A 26,048-nucleotide genomic window follows, 5' to 3' on the forward strand; every position below is an offset into this window, starting at 1 on the left:
CAGTTGGTTAAGCCTCTGCCTTCAGCTCAGGTTATGCTCCCAGGATTCTGGGATCGAGCCCCGCATCGGGCCCCCTGCTCAGCAGAGAGTCTGCTTCTCCCTTTCCTTCTGCCCCTCCCTCTGCTTGTACTCTCTCTCTCCCTCTCTTTCTCAAAAAAATAAATCAAATCTTTAAAAAGAACAATGGGTGTATATTCACCCAACTTATTTAAAAAAACAGTGCACTACTAAGATTGGTTTTATAGAAGTGGATCATATGACATCCACCGTTCAGCACCTTGCTGCTTCACTTAGCAGTGTATCCTGGACATCTTTTCATGCCAGCACACTTCAGTTCACTTTATTTTTCTCTTGTACTGCTGCTTAGTATTCCAGCAATAGCCAACAGCTGGGTTACTGTAGGCGGAAGTGAGTCATAGGACCAGTTTTTTAACCTCTGGAATCTGCTATTCATTTATCTTTATGGTCATAGCTACTCTCACCTGTCCTTGCATAGGTGCTTTTTTGCTTCTCACCATCTCAAAGTCCCTTCTTTTTTTTTTTTTTTTTTTTTAGATTTTATTTATTTATTTGACAGACAGAGAGAGATCACAGTAGGCAGAGAGGCAGGCAGAGAGAGAGAGGAGGAAGCAGGCTCCCCGCTGAGCAGGGAGCCCGATGCGGGGCTCGATCCCAGAACCCTGGGATCATGACCTGAGCCGAAGGCAGAGGCTTAACCCACTGAGCCACCCACGCGCCCCTCAAAGTCCCTTCTATTCATTTTTACTTCCTGGTGCTAACTCTCTATTCTAGATTTCTAAGTGGTGGTTCTATTGTTCTAGCGATTATTATGACTCCAGAGGTCATGTCTTAGAACATTGTGTAATGGACAGAGATGGCAATGAGCTGAGGCTGCAGTGGAAACCCCCCAAAACAGAGAAAGAACGCCCTGAGTGATACATCTTACCTACATTGTGCAAAGTCTCCCAACTGTGGAAATATCAGAATGCCTTCCTTATAAAGAAGGATTTCTTCTATTTTTTTTTAAAGATTTCATTTATTTATTTATTTATTTATTTATTTATTTGAGAGAGAGAGAGAGCTCGTGTGTGCACACAAAAGTTGTGGGGAGGGGCAGAAGGAGAGGGAGAAGCAGACTCCTTATTGAGTGGGGAGCCTGCTGCTGGGGTGGGGGTACGGGGCGTCCACCCCAGGGCCCTGGAATCATGACTAAGCTGAAGGCAGACGCTTAACCTCCTAAGCCACCCAGGCACCCTGAAAGCAGACTCTTAACTGACTGAGCCAAGAAGTATTTCTTCTAGGGGCACCTGGGTGGCTCAGTGAGTTATGCCTCTGCCTTCGGCTCAGATCATGATCTCCAGGTCCTGGGATGGAACACCTCATCGGGCTCTCTGCTCAGCAGGGAGCCTGCTTCCCCCTCTTTCTCTCTGCCTGCCTCTCTGCCTACTTGTGATCTCTGTCTGTCAAATAAATAAAATCTTTAAAAAAAAGAAGTATTTCTTCTATTATAAGATCGGTGCTAGGTTTGCTTTATTTCAACATATTTCATTTTTAATTCTCCAACTTTTTAATTTGTTTTTATTATTCCTGTGGGGGGAAAAACCCGCTATAAGATGGGTTTTGTAGCAATTTCTAAGTTAACTGTTTTTATTATTTTTTTAAGAGATTTTATTTATTTATTTGACAGAGATCACAAGTAGGCAGAGAGGTAGGCAGAGAGAGAGAGGAGGAAGCAGGCTCCCTGCAGAGCAGAGAGCCTGATGAGGGGCTCGATCCCAGGACCCTGAGATCATGACCTGAGCTGAAGGCAGAGGCTTTAACCCACTGAGCCACCCAGGTGCCCAGTTAACTGTTTTTAATGTAGGATTGGAGTGTTGATTTATCCACTAGTCACCAGGCATGCATTGTGCCCTGACTGTGCAGTCTCTAGGTCATTTTACAGTGCAGAAGAAGCCTGGGGTTGTAGAAAGAGCTAGAGGAGTGTGAGGAGTAAAAAGACCTGGGGTCTAATTAGGCTCCATCCTCCAGAGATGTCTTAGACCAGTCATAAGACGTCATGCCCTCATCTTTAAAACAAGCTTCTGGAGTGGATAATTCTCAAGACTCCTTCAGATAGTCTATAATTTTCAGTTCTACCATCAGATATGTGTTTGCATAATCTAAGTGTGTTATCCAGTCTGATCTAGGCTCAATTACATCCTGAGATGAGTGGGATAGAGATAGTAGTCAGGAAACTTGTGTTCTAATCTTGACTTCGATAGTCACCTCTTTGTACCTTGGGCTTTGGGAAGCTCCTTGGGACATCATTTTGTCTGTAAAATGAGATATTGACCCACATCCATGGTTCTTAATGAGGCATGTACAACAGAGCCACACATGGAGCTTTGTAGAATTATACATGTCTAGATTCAGCTCTTAGAGATCATGGTTCAGTAGGGCTGAGGTGGGGACTATGGGGACCACTCCATGGGGATTCGGAGGTGCTCTCTTAGTTAAGAAGCAGACTAATCGTCAAATGCTGGTGGGTCTTCCCTACCCACCATTGCTCTGTTTGCCTGTGTGAACTCCTCCCAACTATGGGCATGTTGATTATTGGCCTCTGCTCTGCTCAGTGGTGTCTCTCCTGTTCCTTAGCAACAACCTACAGTGTTTCACAGTGCGGTGCAGTGCGGCGGCAGCTCGTGAGGAGGATCCATACGTGGACACCACCCTGAAGGTTAGAACTGGTTTTAGATGACAGTAAAGTCTTACAATCAGACAGGGGTACAGGAATGCTTACAGCTTTGCCCTTGGGTCTAAAATGGTGATCGTTAGAGGTCTGAAGGTCTTGTTTATCAAAGCAGAACTTTTGGACATAAAATAGTAAGCATTTTGTGACACTTTTTAAGATTACTTTGAAAATATTTCACTCAGAATTTAGGTGAAGGGCAAAGTTTTTAAAATTTGGTAAAGAATATGTGTAGGGTAATTTCAGAGAGAGTACTTTACAACTATAGTATACTACAATTTTACTCTTTTTTTTTTTTTTTAAGATTATTTATTTATTTATTTGACAGAGAGAGATCACAAGCAGGCAGAGAGGCAGGCAGAGAGAGAGGAGGAAGCAGGCTCCCTGCTGAGCAGAAAGCCCGATGTGGGGCTCGATCCCAGGACTCCGAGATCATGACCCGAGCCGAAGGCAGCGGCCCAACCCACTGAGCCACCCAGGCGCCCAATTTTACTCTTTTTTAATGGGAGTACTGGTGACAGTTGTATATAGCTATTAACAAAGCACTAGAGAACTCTGTGTTCAAGGACACAAATGCATGAAAAGAATTGATTTCTACTGTTATCAGATAAGCCTATGATATATTTCTATTGTCTTAAACTGAGTGTTAATGGATGTGCTAGATTATTAGCCTCATTTTGAGTGAGAACTAATATGCTTATTCTCTGAAGAGCTCTTGACCACAGAATAACCATAGGCAGTTTTATGATGAAATTCTGTATTTTCTGACCTTGAATTTCTGTTCTCAGAAATATACTGATCCTTTGTGTGATATGCTTCATATGCTATTCCACTTCTCAGGTATAAACTACTTGAATGGATATTTGTTATAAAGCAACATGCTGCAGGAAACTTCCAAAGTATGATGGCCTATACTTTTTTTGTAAAGATTTTATTTATTTATTTGAGAGACAGAGTGAGTGAGAGAGCGAGCACATGATCAGGGGCAGAGGCAGAGAGAGAGAGAGAGAGAGGGAGAAACGGGGCTCAATCCCAGGACCCTGGGATCATAACCTGAGCCAAAGGCAGACATTTAACCTACTGAGCCACCCAGGAACCCCATGATGGTCTATATTTTATAAGTTAATGTCTATCTGGCACCTGAAACACCTTTTCCTGGAAAAGTAAGTGTTCAGTACTGATGGTTAGGTTGCTTTGTAGTGCTTAATATGTCTGAGGTCCTCTTCCACTATCACGGTCACCCAAATTGTGACATGTGATAGCATTTCACGTGATCTGAGTTCTCTGTAACTCTTTCATGCAATGGGCTGTGTATAGCTTTCTGTTGCTGACCAGGCATACTGTCTACCTTCACCCTCTTAAGAAACCTGACTCACAGCTTCCCCATGCCTTTCTATGTTTAAGATACACACATAGCCTCTTCAAGAGTATATTTTAGAAATAAAGGTTATTTCCCTAGTAAAAATGGAAAGCCAACAGATTCTTTTTCCCTCCCTCCTCCCAACACCTTGCTTTGCTTTTTTGTTTTCTATTTTTCAAACCTAAGAAAGACATAGGCTTAACATAAGTGGTGATGCTGGAGTGAGGGGTACATCGTGGATTGAGGTAGGTTCAATCTGCATTTGAAATTAAATCGTGTTGTAGGTCTTCTCAGTGTCTCCTAAAACCAGAGGGAGGGAACAAGGAAGAGAGGAAGGGCAAGAAGAAGAGAGATGGGCAGCCTGCTGGTGGGGAAGCTGCCCTTGAGGCCCGTCCTCTTGAAGGTGGCAGAAGGAAGGACAGTGATGATCACAACTCATGGCTCCCCCCTTTCCTGCAACGCTACCACTCTGAAATGCTAGATACCACCTGTACTAGCGCATGTGTAGCCTCTTGCCAACTCAGACTTTGCGAGCCGTGGTGTCTGAGAAAGATTTCACGACCTCAGGATGTCCAAAGTGTACATTTTTCCTCCCTTTTCTCTGAGAGCCTGACTCCTCAGCACTAGCTAAGGCCATCTCATCTATTCTTAGGAACAAAAAAATAGATGGAAGGGTTTCCCCAGTTATACAAAAGGACAATGAAGATGACTCAGAACCAAAATAGTGCTAATGGATGAGAGGGCACAGGCCTGGCAGCATCATTTTGTGAGCTCCCAGAAAGAGTGCTTCTATTATCTTACCCATTCTACTTGAATTAGTGCTCCTTTACGGGGACAGGAGCCTGCTCCTGGTCCAGGATTTTCTCCCGTTTACCTGACACACTCTGCCGGTCATCCATTCCAGGCAATGTTCCCACCTAAGGAGCTAGCAGTGAGAAGCCATCAGAACATGCAAGCATTTCTCTTCTGTTCATCCATCCACTTAGAAACCATTGATGTTCTCTCTGTGCAGTAGAATGACCTTTTATAGTGTCTAACTTTTCCTAACAACCACATTGTGTCATGTTCCTGAACCAGCTCACTGTCAGTGGGGATCTCTCCAGCAGGTTATCAGCCCATAGCTGTGCTCCGAGAGCTGCTCTGTCAGCCACACAGGAGTTCCCACAGCCTCGAGGGGCTCAAGAGCAGCCGCTGCCTGCATTCACTCAATCAGCAAATACTGAGTAGCTCTTCGGCAGGCACACATGGAATAGGTAGTTGGTTACATAACTTTGGACAGAACAACTTCCTCCTCTGATAAGAATAGGAATTCAGATTTTTTATTTTGGAGGGGGGTGGGCGGGGGAGCAGGACAAATAAACAGACTGACTTTTGAAGGTTAAAGTTCCTGTACCTTTATTTCTTGGTTAAATTTGTGATGTTTCCTTTACTAGGCTTGCCCACCTGTCAGTATGGATGTCTGTGCTTTAAGAATACAGCTTTTCATAGGCTTGAAAGCCATCTGTCACTTTAAAAACCACCTCATACTTTTGACCAAGGCAGACCCTGAGGCTGTTCCAGAAAGAAGAGATTCACCTAAGAGGCTTCTGTAAGCATCCCCACACTTCCACCCATTCCTGCCAACGTTTCTGGAATGCACTGTTACTGGTATATTTTGTGTGTGTCCTAGTTTATCTTTTTAAAAATCAGAACTTTGAATGATTAGATGGTTTGTCTGTGCTTTTTTTTTTCCAGAGAAGGAAAAGAAGGTCCTAGTGATCTCCATACTATCCTTTATATTAACCTTGGAATTTTAGAAGATAATGAATTATAAAATAGTTTCAATAATAATCTGTGGTATTTGAGATAAGCTAAAGGACATGCTCTTCAGTGTAATTAATAGGAAAGACAGAGCCTCTAAAGCTAATCCAAACTACAAGGCTCTTTACTACTTTTTTTCTTTTCTTCTTTGACCTTCCAGTAGTTACATTTTTATCCAGGTATTATTTTCTGGTATTTTAATTCAAAAGAAATTAGTAATGCATTTCTTACCTTAAAGCACATTCATGGTATATAGATATGTGCTGATCGACCTTAAAATTGCATTTGATAACACTAATCTCTGGTTGACTCTTAGATTTTCTGCTTTTACATTGTTTGGAATTGAATGCTTAGTTCCAGACTAGTTATGCGTCTGTCCAACATTTCCTGTTCTGTGAACTTAGTGGTAGGAATTAGATGACAATGAGGATGAGGATGATAATTTGTGTGTTCTCCTATGAATAATTTAATCAGGAAAGAAATCCATCCGGGGGGAAGAGAAGCAGGTAATGTACAGATGGTCCTCTACTTAGTTTGACTTCCAAGTTTTCAACTTCACGATGGGGTTGAAGGCAATACCCATTCACTAGAAACTGTACTTCAGATTTTGAATGTGGCTGTTTCCCTGACTAGCAATCTGTGGTATGGTATTTGGTGATGCTACAGAGTGGCAGCGGCAGCTCCCAGCAGCCACGTGATCATGAGGGTGAACAACCAATACACTCACATCTATCCTGTACCCAGAAAACCATTCTGTTTTTCACTCTGTACAGTATTCAGTAAATTGTGTAAGATATTCACCACTTTATTATAAAATAGGCTTAGTGTTAGATGATTGCTTCTGTGAGTGTTCTGAGCCAAGTTTAGGGTAGGCTAGGCTAAGCTATGATGTCTAGAAGGTTAGGTGTATTTGATTTATGGTATTTTCAACTTTTCATGGGTTTATTGGGAGGTAGCCTCATTGTAAGTCAAGGAAGAGTTGTGTTTCTAGTCAAACACCAGTTTTTGTTTTTAACATGAGTTTTTGCTTTTTCAGATTTTTTTGTGCCTGTGCTTTGTCCCACCAACAGGAATAATCAGAGGTTGTTTTGGGTAACCGGTCACTCAGAGCGTGTGCAGAATGGCCTGAGACTGACTAATTCTAAAAGCTTTCTGGCAAGCTTTCTGGCAAGACAGTTCACTGTCTTGCGAATTATTGACATTTTTTGTCATTGGACAGTTTTAAAAATTCTATTTTTAAATGATTTTTTAAAAAATTTCTAGTCTATTTGAAAGTTTCATTGGTCAGAGCTCTGCATTTTAAAAAAGATTGTATGCTAAAGAAAATGCATCACATAGTGAAAGCCAGAGCTAAGATAGTGCTTGAAGTGGACCATGGCTATGTATGTGTATGTAGCCCCAAGTGTTTGGCCTAGTGTTCTGTTGCAGCTTCTGCTTGGATCGGTGGCGTAAGGCAAGAGGCACTCCTGAAGGCCATGTGCAAGACAGACACTGGGCACAGGCACTCTCACAACCAAGTCTCTCTTCCTTTTGAGGGGTCTTGCCTGTTCTTTGAGCATTTTGCCCATTTGAGACTTCTTATGGAGTAAATTGGAAGCAATTGGTTTATCAGTACATGAGAGTTGTCGAATTTTAAATGCTGTAGGGCCATGTAGCGTTGTGAACTAATGTATAAAATTCCACTGTAGAGCTAATCACTGAAGAAAATACTCAATGCAAATGATTGCATAATTCTTCTTAGGTATCTAATATTTACCATTTAAGATTACCATATATTAATTCTGTGTCTTACCTTGTAATTCTCATCTTTTGTTTTGCTTTCAGTTCTAGAAAAGGAACCAGTGGTAAGCTTAAATCACCTCCTGTAGCTGAGGCTGGGTGGAATTTGTATATTGTGGATACGATCTCACCAGTGCAACTGTACAAAGAAATGGTACTCCTTTCACACTTCCAGTTTTGTTTTTTTTTTAAGATTTTATTTACTTGACACAGAGAGAGCACAAGTTGGCAGAGCAGCAGGCAGAGGAGGAGGTAGAAGCAGGCGCCCTGCCGAGCAGGACCCTGGGATCACGACCCGAGCTGAAAGCAGATGCTTAACCCACTGAGCCACCCAGGTGTCCCAAAAACTCTATTGGATCCTGGATCCTTTTTATTTTTTTTTTTAAGAATTAATTAATTAATTTATTTATTTATTTATTTGTCAGAGAGAGAGAAAGCACAAGCAGGCAGAGGCAGAGAGAGAGAGAAACAGGCTTCCCACTGAGCAAGGAGCCCAATGTGGGACACAATCCCAGGACCCTGGAATCACGACCCGAGCCAAAGGCAGTTAGGTCAACCGACTGAGCTACCCAGGTGTCCCTTTCACACTTTCAGTTCTTATTGGTAGAAATTTAGAGTCAAAGTCATGACCAGATGTTGATTCTAATCATCACACATTCAGAATGCCACAGCCAACCAGCTTGCAGGCTCTGTCTGACCGCAGAGTGTGGATCTTCAGTCACCTTCTCATTTTCACAGCTCCTGACATTTGAGGAGCCAGTAGAAATTCCCTTCACTAAAATAAGACTGACTTACTCATACCCACCCTCCAAAGAGGATCGATTAACCAGTCTGAACATAAATAGCCTTTGACCTTTACTTTCAACCCTAGCAAAGAGAACCAGGAAATGGAGGTGAGAGAAATCTTAGATCATTTATCTCCATCTCGCTCTGAAATATTAGCAGATTGTCTCAGGGCCCTGCGCACCTGCCTCATTGTCCTGTGGGTAGTGGCCCTGGGTGGGGGGGCACCCTTCTACCTTTTCTAAGAGCGACAGCTGCCCACTCATCACTAGCACTTGTTTTTAACTCTTTCTTTTAAAATAATTTCAAACTTACAGAAAAGTTGCAGGGTTAAGAATAGTAGAAATAAAACCCTATATATTCTCCACACAGATTTCACCCATAATCAACATTTTACCCCTTTTGCTTCTTTCTTTCTCTCTCTTTTTTTGTGCTCTTGTACTTTTTTTTTTTTTTTAAGATTTTATTTATTTATTTGACAGAGAGAGATCACAAGCAGACGGAGAGGCAGGCAGAGAGAGAGAGAGAGAGGGAAGCAGTCTCCCTGCTGAACAGAGAGCCCGATGCGGGACTCGATTCCAGGACCCCGAGATCATGACCCGAGCTGAAGGCAGCGGCTTAACCCACTGAGCCACCCAGGCGCCCCTGTGCTCTTGTACTTTCTAAACGCGTACACACACACCCACACCCCCTCACCCCCACACTGTGATCCATCGGGAGGTAATTTGCATTCATCAGAGCCTGATGCCTCTAAATACTTCGTTGTATGTTTCCTACAATCCGGGTATTTGTTTACATCACTGAAGTACTGTGAAATGCTTAATAAGTGAATAAATATGGGACATGTATTCCAATGTTGTCAGTTCACTAGCATCTCCCTTCTCCACTACAGGGCCGAGTCGAACATCAGGTGGTGCATATAATTATCATATCTCCTTGACCTTCTTTTATCCAGAATAATTTCATAGCCTTTTTTTTTTAATGGCATAGACATTTTTGAAAATAAATTTTTACCCCTCCACCTTTTAAAATTTTTTATTATTTATATTTTCTTGTTTAAATTCAGGTTGTGTATGCTCGTTCTCAGCCAGAACATTGCACAGGTAACATTGTGTCTTTCTCAGGGTGTTACACCAGGAGACACATGATGCCTGTGCCCTTATTGGTGATGTTAATTTTGATCATCAAGTCAAAGTTTTGCCTGATTTGTCCCTGGCATTTTAATGCTGATAATTATATCAGCTTTGCCCTGCCCTTTTAATCTGGCGTAATGGAAAGTCTTAAAACTTCATGTAGATGATTTGTTTGCTGCAATCTGAAAATACTGATTGATTCAGATTAACTAGTGATAATTTTAATAAGCCCACAGTGGGTTACAGAAATAGACCAAGTAGAGCCTAAATTTACTGACTGAAACTACAATAAAGGAAGCATACTCAGTCTGAATTTAAGATTTCAATCATAAAACTTAAAAAAGTTAGCTGTTTCACGTTTGTTAGCCTTATTGAACTGTGATCCAAATATTGCTAAGTTAACAGTATTATTAGTATTACGTTATTTGTACCTTCTCTAGTGATTAGCACGGTTTAACAAGGGAATGTTTACAATCAGGTATGTATTAAACTGGCTCATGGAGTGAAAAGAACACCTTAGCTAGGCCTATCAGAATGATAAATAACCTCTTTTTAGTCTTTTATGATTTAATCTGTCTAAATATGAACTTTACTAACAAAATGTCTAGATATTCTTTTTTTTTTTTTTTAATTTTATTTATTTATTTGACAGAGAGAGATCACAAGGAGGCAGAGAGGCAGGCAGGGGCAGCAGGGGTGGAAGCAGGCTCCCTGCTGAGCAGAGAGCCGGATGCAGGGCTCCATCTCAGGACCCTGAGATCATGACCTGAGCCAAAGGCAGAGGCTTAGCCCACTGAGCCACCCAGGCGCCCCGTCTAGATATTCTTAAGAACCAGGAAACTTGTGGGTGTCTTTCTGCAGCAATATTAGTGGCTGGCCTTTTTTTGTTTGTTTCAGGTAGACTACAGTAATACCTACAAGACTGCAAAAACCCAGAGCTGTATCCACCTTCTTAGCGAGGCTCACCTGTTAGTGAGGGCTGCCTTGATGGATGCCAATCATTTGGAACCTGGAGAAAAAGCGGAGCTCTTGGAAGCATTTAAAGAAAGCTGTGGGCACCTTGGAGACTGCTATAGCAGGTTGGTGATGCTTCTTGGAAACTTGTTAAAGAAGCCATCTGGAGCTTTGGGTATAGGTGCCAGCTTTCCCATCGCTGGTAGCTATCTGATGAATGGGGGAACGCTTGAGGGGAAGTGGTTCATTTCTTCGTGTAGTCCATACACGTTTATTGAGCACATACTGTGTGCCAGGTACTGTGCTAAGCTTAGAGCCACAGAGGTGAACATGACTGTTTCCTGCCTTCAAGGAGTTACAATTTATTAGATGAATAATGACTCTCCAGTTCATGAGTCTCCCTCTGCTTAATTTAGGAACTAAATTTCTTTCAGGTCTTCGGGACCTGCTCATGACCATGAAAATCTCAGAGACGGGCATTATTACTGGTTTATTGCCTGTTAGCCTTAAAAGAGAGATATTATTTTGGTGGTCTGGGATTTTAATCTTTGTAGTCAGTGCTTTTATGAGTTCAGAAAAGGAGTGGGATGAATAGTGGTTTTTATTTTTGAGAATGGACTTTATAGTTTTTTTGTATATGATTATTTCAAAGGCTTACTTGACCCATGGGAATGATTATAAATTAATAAAATAGACTTTTCTCTCCTATCAATGTCATTATTTTAGAGCCACATTATAAATCCTAAATTCACTTAATGAGTTATTTTTCTGTTTTTATTGTGAGCAGGCAAAAAGAAGCTGTGTTAATTAGAATGACTTTACAGAATAAAACTCAGAACTTGTTCCAACGACATATGGCAGTAGAAGAGTATTTTGAGATTTATGTCTTCCGGAAAGCATTATCTATTTTATTATCAAATGTGTTAGACATCCAGGCTTTAAAAATGACAAATTTGAGGTTTTTTTTTTTTTTTTTTACTTCCTTCCCTTTAGGCTTGACACCCAGTATTCCCACCTTGCCTTACCATATTATAAGATGTCTGGTTTGTCTATGGCTGAAGTTTTAGCCCGAGCAGACTGGCTACTAGAGGATGGATCACAGAAATACGAGAGGGGACTAATCTTTTACATTAATCATTCACTTTATGAAAACCTGGATGAAGAATTAAGTGAAGTGAATATGGTTTTCTATTTACTTATATCTAACCTTCCTAACTTTTCATTTTAGCCATTTATTTTATGTGATACTGTTTAGAAGTCAGGTTTCAAATGTTCTTCTTTGGGATTATTTTCTCCTTTTCCTAAAAAGGTTATAAAAATGTCCTTTTCTTCATTCATAATCCTAGAATTATAGCTTGGAAAAGAATTTATAATTACCTTCTCCTACTTTCTCATTGTATAGATGGGAGAATGTGGTTCATTGTGGCTGAGCAACCTGTCCAGTGTGACAGGCGCGCATCTCTAGAAGAACGACACACACCTTGGGCCTTGCCCTCCTTCTCATCTGCACCCCTTTGCACAACACAACCCTAGTTCTCCCAAACTCCAAGTGTCCAAAGCTTCACTTAGGAAATTGTGGCCCAGTGACCTTAAGACATTGTTAAGGCTTGTTTTTAGCCCCTCCTGTGTTTTTAGAAAGAATTGAGTCAAATATCCAAAGCTGAACATTATAAGACCAAATACTTTAAGGTTTGGAGAGAAATGAATTTTTTTTAATAAATTACCTCATTAGGTATATTTTGTACTAAGCTGGAATTTTTAAATGTCTTCTAAGTGTAATTTAATCAAATACTTATTTTCTTCTTTTGAACTCTTATTAAAATTAGAAATGCCAGCCACAACTCTGTACATATTTTCACCACTTTTTCTGCATTATACCTCAGCAAAGAGATCACTTCAGGTCATCTCAGGTCTCCCACATTATCACTCTGTCTTTTTAAATCCAAACAGAATACTTACAATTGTGTCTCATTTGGAAGTTTACATCTTGGTTTTGTGTCTCTTTTTTTTTTTTTTTCGCTGATTTTGTAGCTCTGTGTTGGTTAACTGACCTTTTATTTCTCATTCATGTTCACTAAAGGAATTAGCAGCAAAAGTGGTCCAGATGTTCCATGTAGCTGAGCCAAAGCAACTGCCCCATATTCTCTGTAGTCCTTCTATGAAGAATATTAACCCTTTAACTGCCATAAGCTATCTAAGCAAGCTGGATACTTCCGGGTTTTCATCGATCTTAGTGACATTGACAAAAGCAGCAATGGCTCTGAAAATGGGAGATCTTGACATGCACAGAAATGAAATGAAAAGCCATCCAGAGGTACAGTGCCCTGCTTGGTATTAACAGCAGGCTGAAACAGGACCTGGTAGCCCTAAGGTGTTTAGTTTTCTTCTGGCTTCTGTCTAGTTCATTTCTTCTTAGTCATAAAGGAGAATAGACCTCATGCTAGAAAAGAAGTGACCCAAAGTGAGAGTACGTGGGCTTTGATCTGGTGAATGAAAAAGAAATAAGAGTGATCAGTGGTAGCAATGGGTATCCAAAGACCTCTCAACTTTGCATCAGGTGCTTTCAGAGCACAGTACTTGGTTCTAAAGAATATATAGCGTCTGCCCTGAGCTGACAGTCTGATCTAGCGTGAGGGATATGGTATGTCCACTGAAACAGAACAGAGTGCTTTGTGTTCAAGTACAGCAAGCGGGATGTTAACCATGAGCCTTAGGAGTCTAGTAGTGGAGGAAATGGCCTGCACTTGAGAAAATCACAAATGACATTAAGGAAGATTGATATTGAATGACAGTATTGAAGAAAAGGTAGCTTTTCCTTCGAAGAGAGCCCATTTAGGTTCACGAGCCATAGATGTTAATCCGGCAGAGGAGGAAATTAAAAGGTAATGTTAAATGAGCACTTATTATGCCCCCAGTCCATTCTAAGCCCCTTGCGTATGCTATCTTATTTAATTCTTGCAAGAGTGCTCTAAGTTAGATGTGTTGTTATACCTATCATACAGATGAGGGAACTAGGACAAAGAGGGAGAAAGGAGTCGTCCAAGACCACATAGCTCATGAGTGTTCGAGCCAGGGTTTGGAGCAGTTAATATGGCTTTGGATCCTGTGGTTCTAGACTCTTACTTTGTTGCCTGTGGTCAGGTGCCCACAGTATGACTTCAGTTTCTAAAACAAGACAGCAGAAGTGCTTTATCATTGTACAAATGACATGTTTCGTTACGATGAAGAGAGCGAGTCAACATCGAGGTTTCTTCTGCTTTGAAGAGTACAATTTTAGAAAGATGAATTTTCTTAAGGTCTAGTCTTTTTATATTTGCAAGGTATATTATTTTTAAACAAGTAGACTTAAATATAAAGCTCTGTACAAAAATAGGATATCCTGATACTTAAATATTAATAACTTCTTCAAAGACAATTAACAGTGATGTCCTTCTTAGAACGAGAACTTTGTAGTTAGAGAAAAAATTGAGATTGAAGTATTAATAGCTTAACCATGAACCTTGAATGCACTGGCATGTATTTTCAAGATGAACGCAGTGTACATTTTGACCCTAAATTTCTTGTTTATCTGAAGATGAAGTTGGTATGTGGCTTCATTCTGGAACCCCGGCTATTGATTCAACAGAGAAAGGGACAGATTGTTCCAACCGAGCTTGCAGCACACTTGAAGGACACTCAGCCTGGCCTGCTTGTGGCTTCAGTCCTGGGCTTACAGAAGAACAACAAAATTGGAGTTGAAGAAGCAGATTCCTTCTTTAAGGTTTGTCACTTTTCAAAATGCAGTGGCTCTGGACAGGCTGATAAAACTGGTGCAGGACAGGAAGCAGAATAAAAGACCATGTTTTCATTTGTTTATTGCAAAAGAAGACTTACACATCACAAATTTATAAAAGTAATAACATTAAAAGGATATATCTAGAGAAATTCCATTCATGCAACCTGGAATCTGGTTTCTGTTCAAACATCTCAATCTACTTTGCCATAGCACAAATGCTAATGATAAATTATTAAATGCATGGTCCCCATGATGGAGTGCTACTCAGACTAGCTATAACTTGATCGATACTATATTTATCTGGGCTATGGGGGCTGATTTCATTGCTTTCAAGGTGCTTTGTGGTAAGGACGAAGACATCATTCCTCAGCTCTTGGTAGACCTTTGGGAAGCTCAGCTCTTAGCAGGTCTCCCAGATGTGGTTCTCCAGGAACTCTTTTTCAAGCTCACATCGCAGTACATCTGGAGATTATCCAAGAGGCAGCCCCCTGACACCGTACCACTGCGAACATCAGAGGATCTGGTGAGAGACTAGAATAACATGTTAAATTAAACTTGTACACCACACATTACAGTAGTATACTTTGTGATTTTTAATGGCTTAGAATCAAACCTAATTTATATTACCACATATCTTATAAGCAGGAATTAAAAATACACTTAAATCTTGTCCACAGGTCCTAGGAGGGAGCCCCTATTGGGCTCTGTGCTCAGCAGGGAGGCTGGAGTCCACTTGTCCCTCTACCTCTGCATGCCCCTTTGCTTGTGCATGTGCTCTCTCTCAAATCAATAAAATCTTTAAAAAAATAAATAAAATTTTTAAAAAATATATAAGGAAATACTTAGTGCATCCCCGCCCCCATTTTTGGTGCAGTTTTATTCAGTGAGAATCAGCAAGGCTGATTTTCCATTCCCAGGAAAGTATATGCCTAACTCTGTGACATGCAGAAGATTAGCAGTTGCTTGTTCTTGGTGGAATAGATGAAGAGAATCTTGTTTTGTTGTATTTTGCTTATGGTAAATTTCTTTTACATTTTAGATTAATGCCTGTAGTCATTATGGCTTAGTTTATCCTTGGGTTAATGTCTTAATATCATCCGATTCCTTAGTGGATAAAAGTTATACAGAAGACCTTTCAAAATTACAGGTAAATAAGAATGCTTCTTTTTTATGAATATGCATATTACCATATAGTATCAGATTTAAATTTGGTAAAACCTCAGTTGTCCTGTTAATCCAGAGTGTGTACTTTTTTGTGGGGAGAAAATCCATAGTTCGGCATACTCAGGAGCTCTGGAGGGCATTCCTGCCTCTTCCTGAAACTGCTGAGAGGAAGGCTGGTGGCTCCCAGAGGCTGGTTTTGTTGCCTGCCGAGAGTGAGTTCACCAGGTCATGGGACTGTCTTGCCTTATTTTCAGAATGTCCTTGGAAACACTTTGTGAAATGGAAGTATGGCAAATGTTTAGCGATTTTTATTGATGGAGTTTACTTTTTGTTTCGTATTCACTCATACATGTTAGACCTCTAGCCCAAGCTCACCACTCTCTGTCTTATAGAAAGTAGGTTAAAGTAGCCTGTTTATCTGACTCCTGAGGAGAACTTAAAAAAAAATAATAATAAGTGTGATCAGAAAATGTAGATCATCCTGTGAGAATTCTGATCTTGATACTGTTTTTTCCACAAATGAGAAGTAAAGTCCATCTTTGATGTGGTGGACCAAGCTGGGCTAGATATGGATATGATTTTATTTCAGGGAGGCCTGTGGTCCAAGGACCGAATATATCCCCACATTTGCTTTGTTTGGTCTGCCCAATGTAGTGCCAACATATATAATTGAAATTTCAAATGAAGAATTCTGAGTTTTCAAGTTTTTTCTTGAAAGATTAGGCAGAACTGGTAACCTGGGGGCTCTCACTGCCTCTGCAACCTGAGAGTTAGAGCAAACTAGGGGCTCCCCTCCGTGGTCAGTGCTCATGTTGTCCTGTCTGCCACGGTTCTTGTCTCTGGGTCCTCCTCGTCCAGATATGGTGCCTGGTGTCCATTTCCCTTACATCCAGCTGCCTTCATTCATTTCCATCATCTGTTTTGACCTCTTTAGACTTTAGAGTTTGTAATCCCTTGATTTACATCGGGAGCTGGTGTAAGTGTGCTTACTGCTTATAGAAACCCAAATGTCAGGTTGGGGATGGGGTCCAGGAAGGAAACTGAAGAGCCCATATTGCTTAGACTCAGCCTTTAGACAGGTCTGAATTTTATATCCAAAGATAGAGTTACTTACATTCATAAAGAATTGCCAGAGAAAATTCTTGTTGGCTCTTATCTCTAGTCCCCTTACAGTACAGAGGCTCCTTAGGACTTAGCCTCTGATACATTCATTAAACAATTATTCCTCAAGCATGTGCTGTAAATGTGTTCTGTGGCATTGGATAAGCCAGGCAGGGCCTTGCCCTCCCAGAATATATGTATTAATTACATATTTAAAATCACAATTGTAACTAGTGCTATTAAATCTTACCAGATAGAGCTTCAAAGCATATTTATAATCACTGCTTGAAAAAGTGTAATTGAGTGATCTTTTAAAATTCATTTTAAAGTATTTAAAAAGAATACATTCTTCTGGGAATCTTTGCTGTTAAAGGATAGAAATGTAGTCAACCTATACTTTAAAAAATTGTTTTCCTAATTTTATCTCTTTCTAGATTATCAGTGGGTTGATTGGTCTTAGTCATTAAGTAAAAAAAACCATCAAGAAACAAAAAGATCTCATTTGTTTTCACCTAGAGGAATAGGAGGTTCAGAATTACCTGGAGAACCGTTCCAAAATTGTGTGATTTCCCCTCTGCCCTGTATCCCACTGTCACCACACAGATTTGATGAGTGTTTGTCTCTTATCCTCAATCACTGTAATAGTATATTTGTGCAATACTTAAAAAGCTATCTATAAATCATCTAATGTCAAAAAGCTCCTATCTGGAAAGACACAGTAACTAGTCAATGCCCTGCCTTCTGCCATAATTGTCACAGTCCCCTCCCCCACTTCCTTGCCAACCACTACTCCTGAGATTGTGTAGGTAGAGAAGACAGGGTTTGTGGGTTCCAGCCCTGCAGAGCTGGCTGAGAATGAGGGACCTAGATCACAGAAGGAAACAAATGTGCATATATTGGGAAAGAAGGTCATTTCCAATACTGAAAACAAAGGGCATTTCCAGTACTGAAAACAATACTGCTAAGAAGCAGATGACATTAAGAGTAGTAATAACTTTTGGAGCATTTTAAATTCAGTGATATATGTGTTGTCTGGTGTTTCTTACTTTTAAACTTTTTGATGATATGGATAAAACTAAGTAAATGTTCATGGGTAATCAATTTTGTACCAAGCTTTGACTAGCTTCATTTAACCAGGCCAGGGCTTGGGTTACCCATGCCTTGCTCCTTCCTACCCTGCCCATTATCCAAATTAATCAAAAGTTGAAAGTAGAAATAATCGGTGTTTTCTTTCATGTGGGAGATCCCACAAGTGGTCAATTATCATGCTTGCTCTCTTGTTGTCAGGAAATTATTCAGATGAAGATGACTATTGAACTTGCAGGAAGGAAAGGGACCAACCTTATACTCCTAGCCATTCCTTGGTAGATATTTGGAATAAAATAATCACGCTGACTGTAAACAAATAATTCACATTCCATATCCTCTTGTGCGTCTGAGAAGATGCTGTAGTAAAAAGGATACAGGAAGAAAAAAAGTCAGGATATGACCATCTCATCTTTATCCAGAAGAAAGTGAAAGTAGAGATGTTTTGGTGGTAGTAATATTTATAGTTTAAATGTTTAAAAGTAAAATACTAACAAAATTCTGAATACTCAAATACTGCCTACTCTGTCTTTCAGCGTGTGGCAAATAGTACTGATACAAATTATTAGGTTATTAACAATTGCTTTAGTTTTATTAAATGTTAAATTTTATTTTTGGTTATATTTGTAGTACATGCCTATTATAGAACATTTGGAAGATACAGGTGTGAAAAAATAAAAAGTGGACTTTGTCCTTCCATCCAGTGAGCTGATTTCTATTTCAAATCTCCGTGATCTTCCAAAGGCATTTCTTTATGTGCATGTAGCTGTGTAGTTTTTATAAAGTTGATCCTGCTCTGAATATAATTTTGTATTGATATTTTTTACTCATCATTCTATTATGAGCATTTTCTCATTAACTAGACTTTTAAAATAATTTTGATGGCTATATAATAGTCCACTATATGAATGTACCATAATTTACTTATCCCTTATTTAACATAGATCCTACTTGTTCATTATTACAAGTACTACTGAAGTGAAATGAACATAAATCTTTGATCACAATGTTGATTATTTCCTTAGAATAGAGTCCTAAAATAGTCCCATTAGTTTTAATTTACAGTCTATACAAAGCAACTAAAACCATATTAATTTAGAAATGATTGCTTTCTATTAAGCAGATTTTTATTCTTTAAACTAGAGGTGGTTTCAAAATTCTTTAATACTTTAGTCTGCTTAGACTTATAAATAAATATTGTATTGCATTCATCTTTTTGTTTCCTTTTTCTGGTTTTTTTTTTTTTTTTTTTTGGCAAGGGATGTTGGTCTTTTTAAAAAAAAATGTTATACTATATATTGTGCTTTAGTTTTTTGGGTGCCTCATTCCATAACATTTCACTTTTCTGTTCATAGTCTCTTATATGTGGTCCTTCATTTGACATAGCTTCCATTATTCCATTCTTGGAGCCACTCTCAGAAGACAGTATCGCTGGCCTCAGTGTCCATGTCCTGTGTCAGACGCGTTTGAAAGAGTATGAACAGTGTATAGACACATTGTTAGAAAGATGCCCAGAGGCGATCATTCCATATGCTAATCATGAACTGAAAGAAGAGAATCGGGTACGCTTTTCAGCTATTTCTTTTAGGCTTGATTCCTGATAATCAGAATTGATGATCTTGTTGTCTTATCTGTAAAATGGGGGCAAATTATATCAGTCCAACCTCACAGGTCTGGGTGGGTCAAAGGAGCATATATGTTTAATATGTTATGTGCTTTGAGTACCATTAGAGGCTATTAAAATGTATGGTGATTATATGTTATCTCTATTAAAAACCTTTTGCTTGCAAATAAATAGGATATTACCTGAAGATTTGGGAAATGATGTATGATGGGAAAATATTATCTGGACTATATGATCTTTAACTGAGAAATTGGAAGAGTTTAAACTTGAGTACTCTACTCTCCCCTGCCCTCCTGTTCCCCTCCCATCTCTTCCTCCCTCCCTCCCTCCCCCGCTTCTGGCCTTCCTTCTTGTCACCTAAAGATAACAGTACATGTCTACGTTTCTTCTTCAGAATATCCAAGTACATACGTACAACATCCATGTCATTAGATTTTCAAGTTACAAACCTGATTTATGTTATAGTTTAAACAGAAGACTGGCTGCTGATATAACTTCTGTTGTTAACAAATTTTGGCACCTTAACCAACATGATATATTTTGCCCTGTGCTTTCCTGCACAATCTTATTCTTGTTGGAAGTTTGAATGTAAAATGCATCAAATTTAAAATGTGTTCATTTTTTCCTAAGATAGACTTTGTGGTGGAAAAAACTGCTGCCTGAACTTTGTCACAGAATAAAATGTGGCGGAGAGAAAGGTCAGCTTTACCTGTCATCATTAAAAGGTAAAATGATCTTTTTTTGTTTGATTATAAATGAGTCTTAATTTTAGTTTCCATAATTTGCTGAGTGAGGTCTTGCTTCCTCTAGTCCTGAGATTCTCAAATGAGGTGAAGAGGGTCTAAGCAGAATCATCTCAAGAGTTTAGTTCAGCATTGATATGCTCTCCCTTCACATTAGATATTCATTTATCTCTTCTCTTCTCAGCCATGGAGCTGATGCTTTTAAGTCAATCTTTTCAAGCACTTAACAAGTTAACATAGTCATAGAAACTCAGAACCTTAGTATTTTAAAAACTTGAGGGGCGCCTGGGTGGCTCAGTGGGTTAAAGCCTCTCTGCCTTTGGCTCGGGTCATGATCCCAGGGTGCTGGGATCGAGCTCCACAGGGAGCCTGCTTCCTCCCGTCTCTCTCTCTCTGCCTGCCTCTTCGCCTACCTGTGATCTCTGTCTGTTAAATAAATAAATAAAATCTTTAAAAAAAATAAAAAATAAAAAATAAAAAAATAAAAAATAAAAACTTGAATAGCCATTAATACAGTTATATTTTTATTGATGATCTGAGTGCTTAATTTATTTCACATAGGAAATTAACATTATTATTATTAATTATAATTATAAGCAAGTATTGAGGAATAACAAGGTTCCCAAGGATTTAAAAGTTGAGTATCTAGGGGTACCTGGGTGACTCAGTGGGTTAAAGCCTCTGCCTTCGGCTCAGGTCCTGATCCCAGGGTCCTGGGATCGAGCCCCGCTTCGGGCTTTCTGCTCAGCGGGGAGTCTGCTTCCTCTTCCCTCTCTGATCAGGTGTTGGTGGTATAGTGGTGAGCATAGCTGCCTTCCTCCTCCCTCTCTGCCTGCCTCTCTGCCTATTTGTGGTCTCTCTCTCTCTCTGTCAAATAAATAAATAAAATCTTTTTTTAAAAAAAGTTGAGAATCTATAAATTATGCAGTGTTTTACAGCATAGGCATTGTTTGAATTTGCAAAATTCATAGTCACTTATAAATCATGATAGATATATGGTTATAAATTTCTCTAGTCTTATGTGTTACTGTCACTAGATAATTGTTGGCCTGATGACAAAGGGTGTGGTTATACTGCTTTCAGTGTGCATAATCGATTAGAAATGGACAGTTCTGAAATTGTGTCTTCCAGCTGATGTGACTGGTTTTTAAAGTGTTAGAACCTGTGGCGAATGGAGGGTGTTTTTCCGAAGATGCCTTAAGTAAAGTTGCATGCTTGTGACCAGGAAGATGTGGTGGCTTGATACTACCTTTTTGTCCTACTCATCTCCCTGAGTGAATTTTGGGTTTTTGGAAGGTGGAAATGTCAAATATTTGATTGCCTTGTCCCCGTTGTGTCACGTTTATCACACAACTTGGAACCAATTATTTGTGTGGGTCACTTTGCAGAGCAATTATCCCACATCTTCGTACCTCAGCAGCATCATTATCTGAAAGGACTTCATCCTTTCCTCATCCACATCCACGTCCCCTCTACCCCTAACCCACCCATAATCATTCCTCCAAATGTTCCATTTTCCTGTATCATCAGAATATATCCATGTGTGTGCATACACACATGCCTGACTATATGTGTGTGGCTCATAGGACTAAGTGCTGGGTGTGATTTATGTTTATTAGACTCCAAAGCCCCAAGAGCTGGTATAGCATTTTATTCATTTCTCCTGTTGTGCCCTCCTCACCGGCCATATGCCTCTCCACAGGAAGCATTCTCTATTAATTGATTTGAAGGGAAGACACCTAAATAACTTCAGGTCCATTTCCAAGGGAGCGGTAGTGCACTGAGAGGACACCAGGACTAGAGTCTGGAGATCTGGAACTGAGTTCCAGGTCTGCGAAGTACGGAGTGACCAGAAGCAGCCCAATGTTTTAGTATCCTGAGACTAATGAGAAGTTCCGTATTGATTCTAGAACAAACATTAGACAAAATCGTAAGCTGGCAAAGTTGGAGATGGAAGTCAGGAATCTATATAATATATACTTAGGGAGCTTGGATTTCTTGTATATCCAATGCAGCGTTTCTCAGCTTTGGCACCATTTACATTTTGGACTGATAATTCTTTTGTGTATATGCATTTTAGGACGTTTAGCAGCGTTCCTTGCTGCTAAATACCAGTAGCACTTCTCCAGTATGATAAAAATGCCTTCAGACAGTTTCAGGTGTCCCTGGGGAGCAAAATGATGCTGGTTGAGAACCATTGCACCCATGCAGAGCCATTGAAACTGGAGCTAGTGATTGGCTTGTTTCCAGGAAATACTTGTTACTGTTTTTGTGGTAATGAACTATGCTTATTGCTAAAAATGTTACTACTGTAGTAAATTACAAAAATGAAGTTTAGAAAGTCATTTAAAATCCCATCAGCCAGAAATAACTATTTTCAGCATCTGATAAATATTTTCTAGACACACTGGGGGATTTAAAGTCCTCTACATATTTAAGATATTGACCTTATTCTTGGAGTTATAACCTATATCAGCCCCTCATTGGTTGGCAGAAGAGGAGAATTGGGCAGTGGCAAGACTTTTGTTGGCTCTATAACCTTGATGCAGTTCTTTTTATACCTAGGATACTATTTATAGGCTCCACATTTAGGCTAAATAAACTGGTTTGATAGGGAAGTACTGATAATTCATGTTTTTCATATAGGTTTTGTAAACTAGTTAGTAGTCATTGTTTATTAAGTTTCTATTAATATTTTAGATATGCATCATTGTATTTTATTTAATTCTCAAAGGACTCTAGAAGCTAGCAGATGATACCACCTCATTATAGATCAAGAAACTGGGACTCAGGTTAAGTGACGTTCTTAAAGTCACAGAATCTGTCTGACTCCAGAGTTAGGGATCTTTCCCATTCATCACTGCTGATCCATTCATTAACTTTTTAACAACAGGGGCATGTCAGCCCTTTGTGTAAGGGTTGATTTAGGTTGCTGAATATTAGAGAAATGACTTTGGATGGATGCTCACACATCTGAGCAGGAGATTTTATATTCTAGTCACTCTGCAGATAGAGTAAGCGGTGGGCAGGTGAGGATCACACAGGGAATGACACGGGTGTTTATCACCAACACTGTTCTGAAAGGTCACCCCCTCTCTTCCCAGCAGAGGGCAGCATGTATGGATCAAGAAGCAATGGAATCATAAAATTACATAGTTCTTTTTATAAAAATGTTTCCTAAATCCCTTAGTAACTAAAGATATACACAGGAGTACGTTATTTTACAGTTTCAAAAAAATGGTCGTGAAGACAGATTTGTGCTTCTTAATAACATGAAAATCTCATAATAGAGAGGAACTAATTTAGGAAAGTGCCATCCATCAATTAATAGTATTTCCTTTCCCAGCAATCTTTATAAATTAGCTGCAATACAGCCCTAACATTAAAGACAGTATCCACATGATTTTATTTTTCTTTAGAGGCTAATAGAAGTATATTGAAAAAATGATGTAATCCAGCAATGAAACAGTAAATCAAAATTGCAGGGAACTAATATAAACTTAAAAAGCATTTTAGAAAGATTAAGAAGTTGTTAAAACCATAAGTAGTCTGTGGATTTTAAAGACCGATCTTTTTTTTCCTTCCTTTTGTGATTATAACATTTTGCTGCCTGACTGAGCTTCTAATTAGTTGAGTGTTAAGAAAATTGGATGAAAGACAGACATGCAGTTCTAACTCAGATACTATGTCCTACCAACAGAAACATTGTCAGTTGCTGCTGTGGAGCTAGAACTACGGGATTTCCTGAATGTCCTCCCAGAAGATGGCACTGCAGCGTTTTTCTTGCCGTATCTTCTTTATTGCAGTCGAAAGAAATCATTGACTTGAAGGTATCATTTGGAAAAAATACCACAATGCCATAGAAGACTGACTTTGAAAAAAAAAAAAAACAAAACCGGAATATCCAGTAAACATGTAAATAAAGGATTTTCATATCGAATAAGCACATTTACTGCAGATGCTTTCAGGCTGCTTACCCTGTGGTGGTATTATTAGTTTGGTACTTTATGACCTGCATCCATGTAATTGTCCAGAATGTAAATAAAAAGCCACAAAACTTAAGAATTTTTTCAAAGAAGGTATATGTTTTTAAAAGTAGACACTGACTTTTATTCCAAGTAATATCAAATCAGTGTTGTTGGAGAAGTGACAATCTTTTTCACCCCAGAAACATTTGGTAGGTATGTTTGAAAGAATATTTCTTCTTGATTTTTTCCAGATTTCTCAATTAGTTTACTCCTTCTTTCTCTTCTTCTTCTTCTTCTTCTTCTTTGAATAATTTTCTTTGAGAAAGAGGTTAATGTTTTCCCACAGTAAAAGATTTCAAACTTTACTTTTTTGTTACTTTTAAAAACTCATGCTGTGGTTTCTCCCTGAACCAATGAAGTAGAAATTTACAAACTTAAATGTCTTCTTGTCTGGCCATTAACATAATTTGTTGGAGGCATGTTTTTCAGCCAAAGCCTTGTTTCTATTTTTTTTTTTTTTTTTTTTTTTTTTTTTTTTTTTAAAGATTTTATTTATTTATTTGACAGAGAGAGATCACAAGTAGACGGAGAGGCAGGCAGAGAGAGAGAGAGGGAAGCAGGCTTCTTGCTGAGCAGAGAGCCCGATATGGGGCTCGATCCCAGGACCCTGAGATCATGACCTGAGCCGAAGGCAGCGGCTTAACCCACTGAGCCACCCAGGCGCCCCCTTGTTTCTATTTTTTGTTGATGTGTACTTTAGCTCTTCTAGCTAGAGTATATGTGAAAATAAAGAAATGTATCATTGTATTCACAGTTGTATCTTCTTTTTTAACCTCTTATTAAACAATTTTGAGTCCAAGTTCAGCTCATCAATAGTGTGCTTCGACTTTACTTAAGGCTGGGCAAAAATGCTACTCACCACACATCTGTCACAACTGTATTTTGAAACTTTTCTCCTGATGTCAGTGTTCATCTTTACCAGGATATAATCTGTAGAACTGTTTGTCAATTTTGCCTTTCTCCAGTTCCAGATTATTCTCCTTTTGACTGTCTCTTCAAGGGTTCACAAAATCCAGGTGGATTGGCATTATTTTAATTTTTTATTTTACCTTGTTTTATTTAATTTAATTTATTTATTTAAAAATTATTTCATTTAAATTTTTTAATTTTTAATGTATTATTATTTTAAAGTAATATTTTACTTTCTTGACACCTATGCCCCCATGTCTGCTGATTCATTAAGAATGATAGCAGCACCATGTTATAGAGATTGATGGGAACCCAATGGTTGGAAACAATTCAATGAATCTTTATAGCAATCCTTTAAGAACCATCAGGGACAACATCTGGGCATAGATTTTGGGGGTGGGGGTGGAGAATACAGTTTTATAAACTCCTGGTGGTGGTATGAAGGACCTATGTAAATTAGTTATAATTGTATTAGAGTCAGTCATGTATCTATTGATCTTTTCATATGATACAAAGTAACAGTTTCCCCCACAAATTCATGAAAGTGTATGTTTTCAGTCTTTTTTTAATGCTTATAGCCATTCCAAAGTAAACTTTTTCTTCATCACTTTCACGTACATTGTTATGAATATTTTTTTTCCACTTATCACCAATTTATTTCTTTCAGCCAGACTTGGTCTCTATAGAAAAAGAAATTTTAAGACCATTATTAAAAACAGTACTGTAGTCCCCCCTTATCCATGGTTTCCGTTACCTATGGTCAATTAGTCAAGAGGCAGATGTTCCTTAGAAGGTCAATATAGTAGCTTACTGCTATGTCACAATGTTTATGTCATTCACTTCACTTCACATTTTATCTTCTTATACCATAACAAGAATAAGAAAGATTAGTATATCCTGAAGGATCAGGATGAGGTGTTTTGAGAGAGAGAGAGAGAGAGACCAGATTCACATAACTTTTATATAGTACATTATTAAAGTTGTTCTATTTTATTATTGTTGTTAATCTCTTACTGTGCCTAATTATAAATTAGACTTTATCATAGATATGTATGTATAGGAAAAAAATAGTTATATATAG

General features: G+C 39.0%; 2 protein-coding genes across 7 annotated transcripts in view; one reads left to right on the top strand and one right to left on the bottom strand.

The window, feature by feature from the left end:
- Nucleotides 1–23,965, top strand: part of HPS3 (HPS3 biogenesis of lysosomal organelles complex 2 subunit 1) — a 39,450-nt gene extending 15,485 nt beyond the window's left edge. The window contains exons 6-17 of one of the 4 annotated variants that reach the window (XR_007126886.1): nt 2,635–2,716; nt 5,522–5,676; nt 7,713–7,821; nt 10,481–10,662; nt 11,531–11,711; nt 12,618–12,851; nt 14,112–14,297; nt 14,647–14,835; nt 15,352–15,459; nt 19,019–19,225; nt 19,918–20,012; nt 23,731–23,965. Coding sequence is in view for 1 of the 4 variants with exons in the window: in XM_047727522.1 (XP_047583478.1) it covers nt 2,635–2,716; nt 5,522–5,676; nt 7,713–7,821; nt 10,481–10,662; nt 11,531–11,711; nt 12,618–12,851; nt 14,112–14,297; nt 14,647–14,835; nt 15,352–15,459; nt 19,019–19,225; nt 19,922–20,012; nt 23,731–23,858 (1,852 nt within the window). In the remaining 3 variants the exon portion in view is untranslated. Of the gene's footprint in view, nt 1–2,634; nt 2,717–5,521; nt 5,677–7,712; nt 7,822–10,480; nt 10,663–11,530; nt 11,712–12,617; nt 12,852–14,111; nt 14,298–14,646; nt 14,836–15,351; nt 15,460–19,018; nt 19,226–19,917; nt 20,013–23,730 lie in introns of those variants that run through there. The other 3 variants (XM_047727522.1, XR_007126888.1, XR_007126887.1) reach the window with 3 other exon arrangements.
- CP (ceruloplasmin) overlaps nt 14,658–26,048 on the bottom strand; it is a 59,372-nt gene continuing 47,981 nt past the window's right edge. Inside the window, exons 19-20 of one of the 3 annotated variants that reach the window (XM_047727498.1) lie at nt 17,919–18,023; nt 14,658–14,843 (exon numbers count right to left, since the gene is read on the bottom strand). In XM_047727498.1, the coding sequence (XP_047583454.1) occupies nt 17,920–18,023 (104 nt within the window). In that variant the 3' untranslated portion in view covers nt 14,658–14,843; nt 17,919. Of the gene's footprint in view, nt 14,844–17,918; nt 18,024–24,115; nt 24,506–24,736; nt 24,768–24,991; nt 25,648–26,048 lie in introns of those variants that run through there. The other 2 variants (XM_047727504.1, XM_047727513.1) reach the window with 2 other exon arrangements.

Source organism: Lutra lutra, chromosome 1, assembly GCF_902655055.1.
Source record: "Lutra lutra chromosome 1, mLutLut1.2, whole genome shotgun sequence".
Taxonomy (NCBI): Eukaryota; Metazoa; Chordata; class Mammalia; order Carnivora; family Mustelidae; genus Lutra; species Lutra lutra.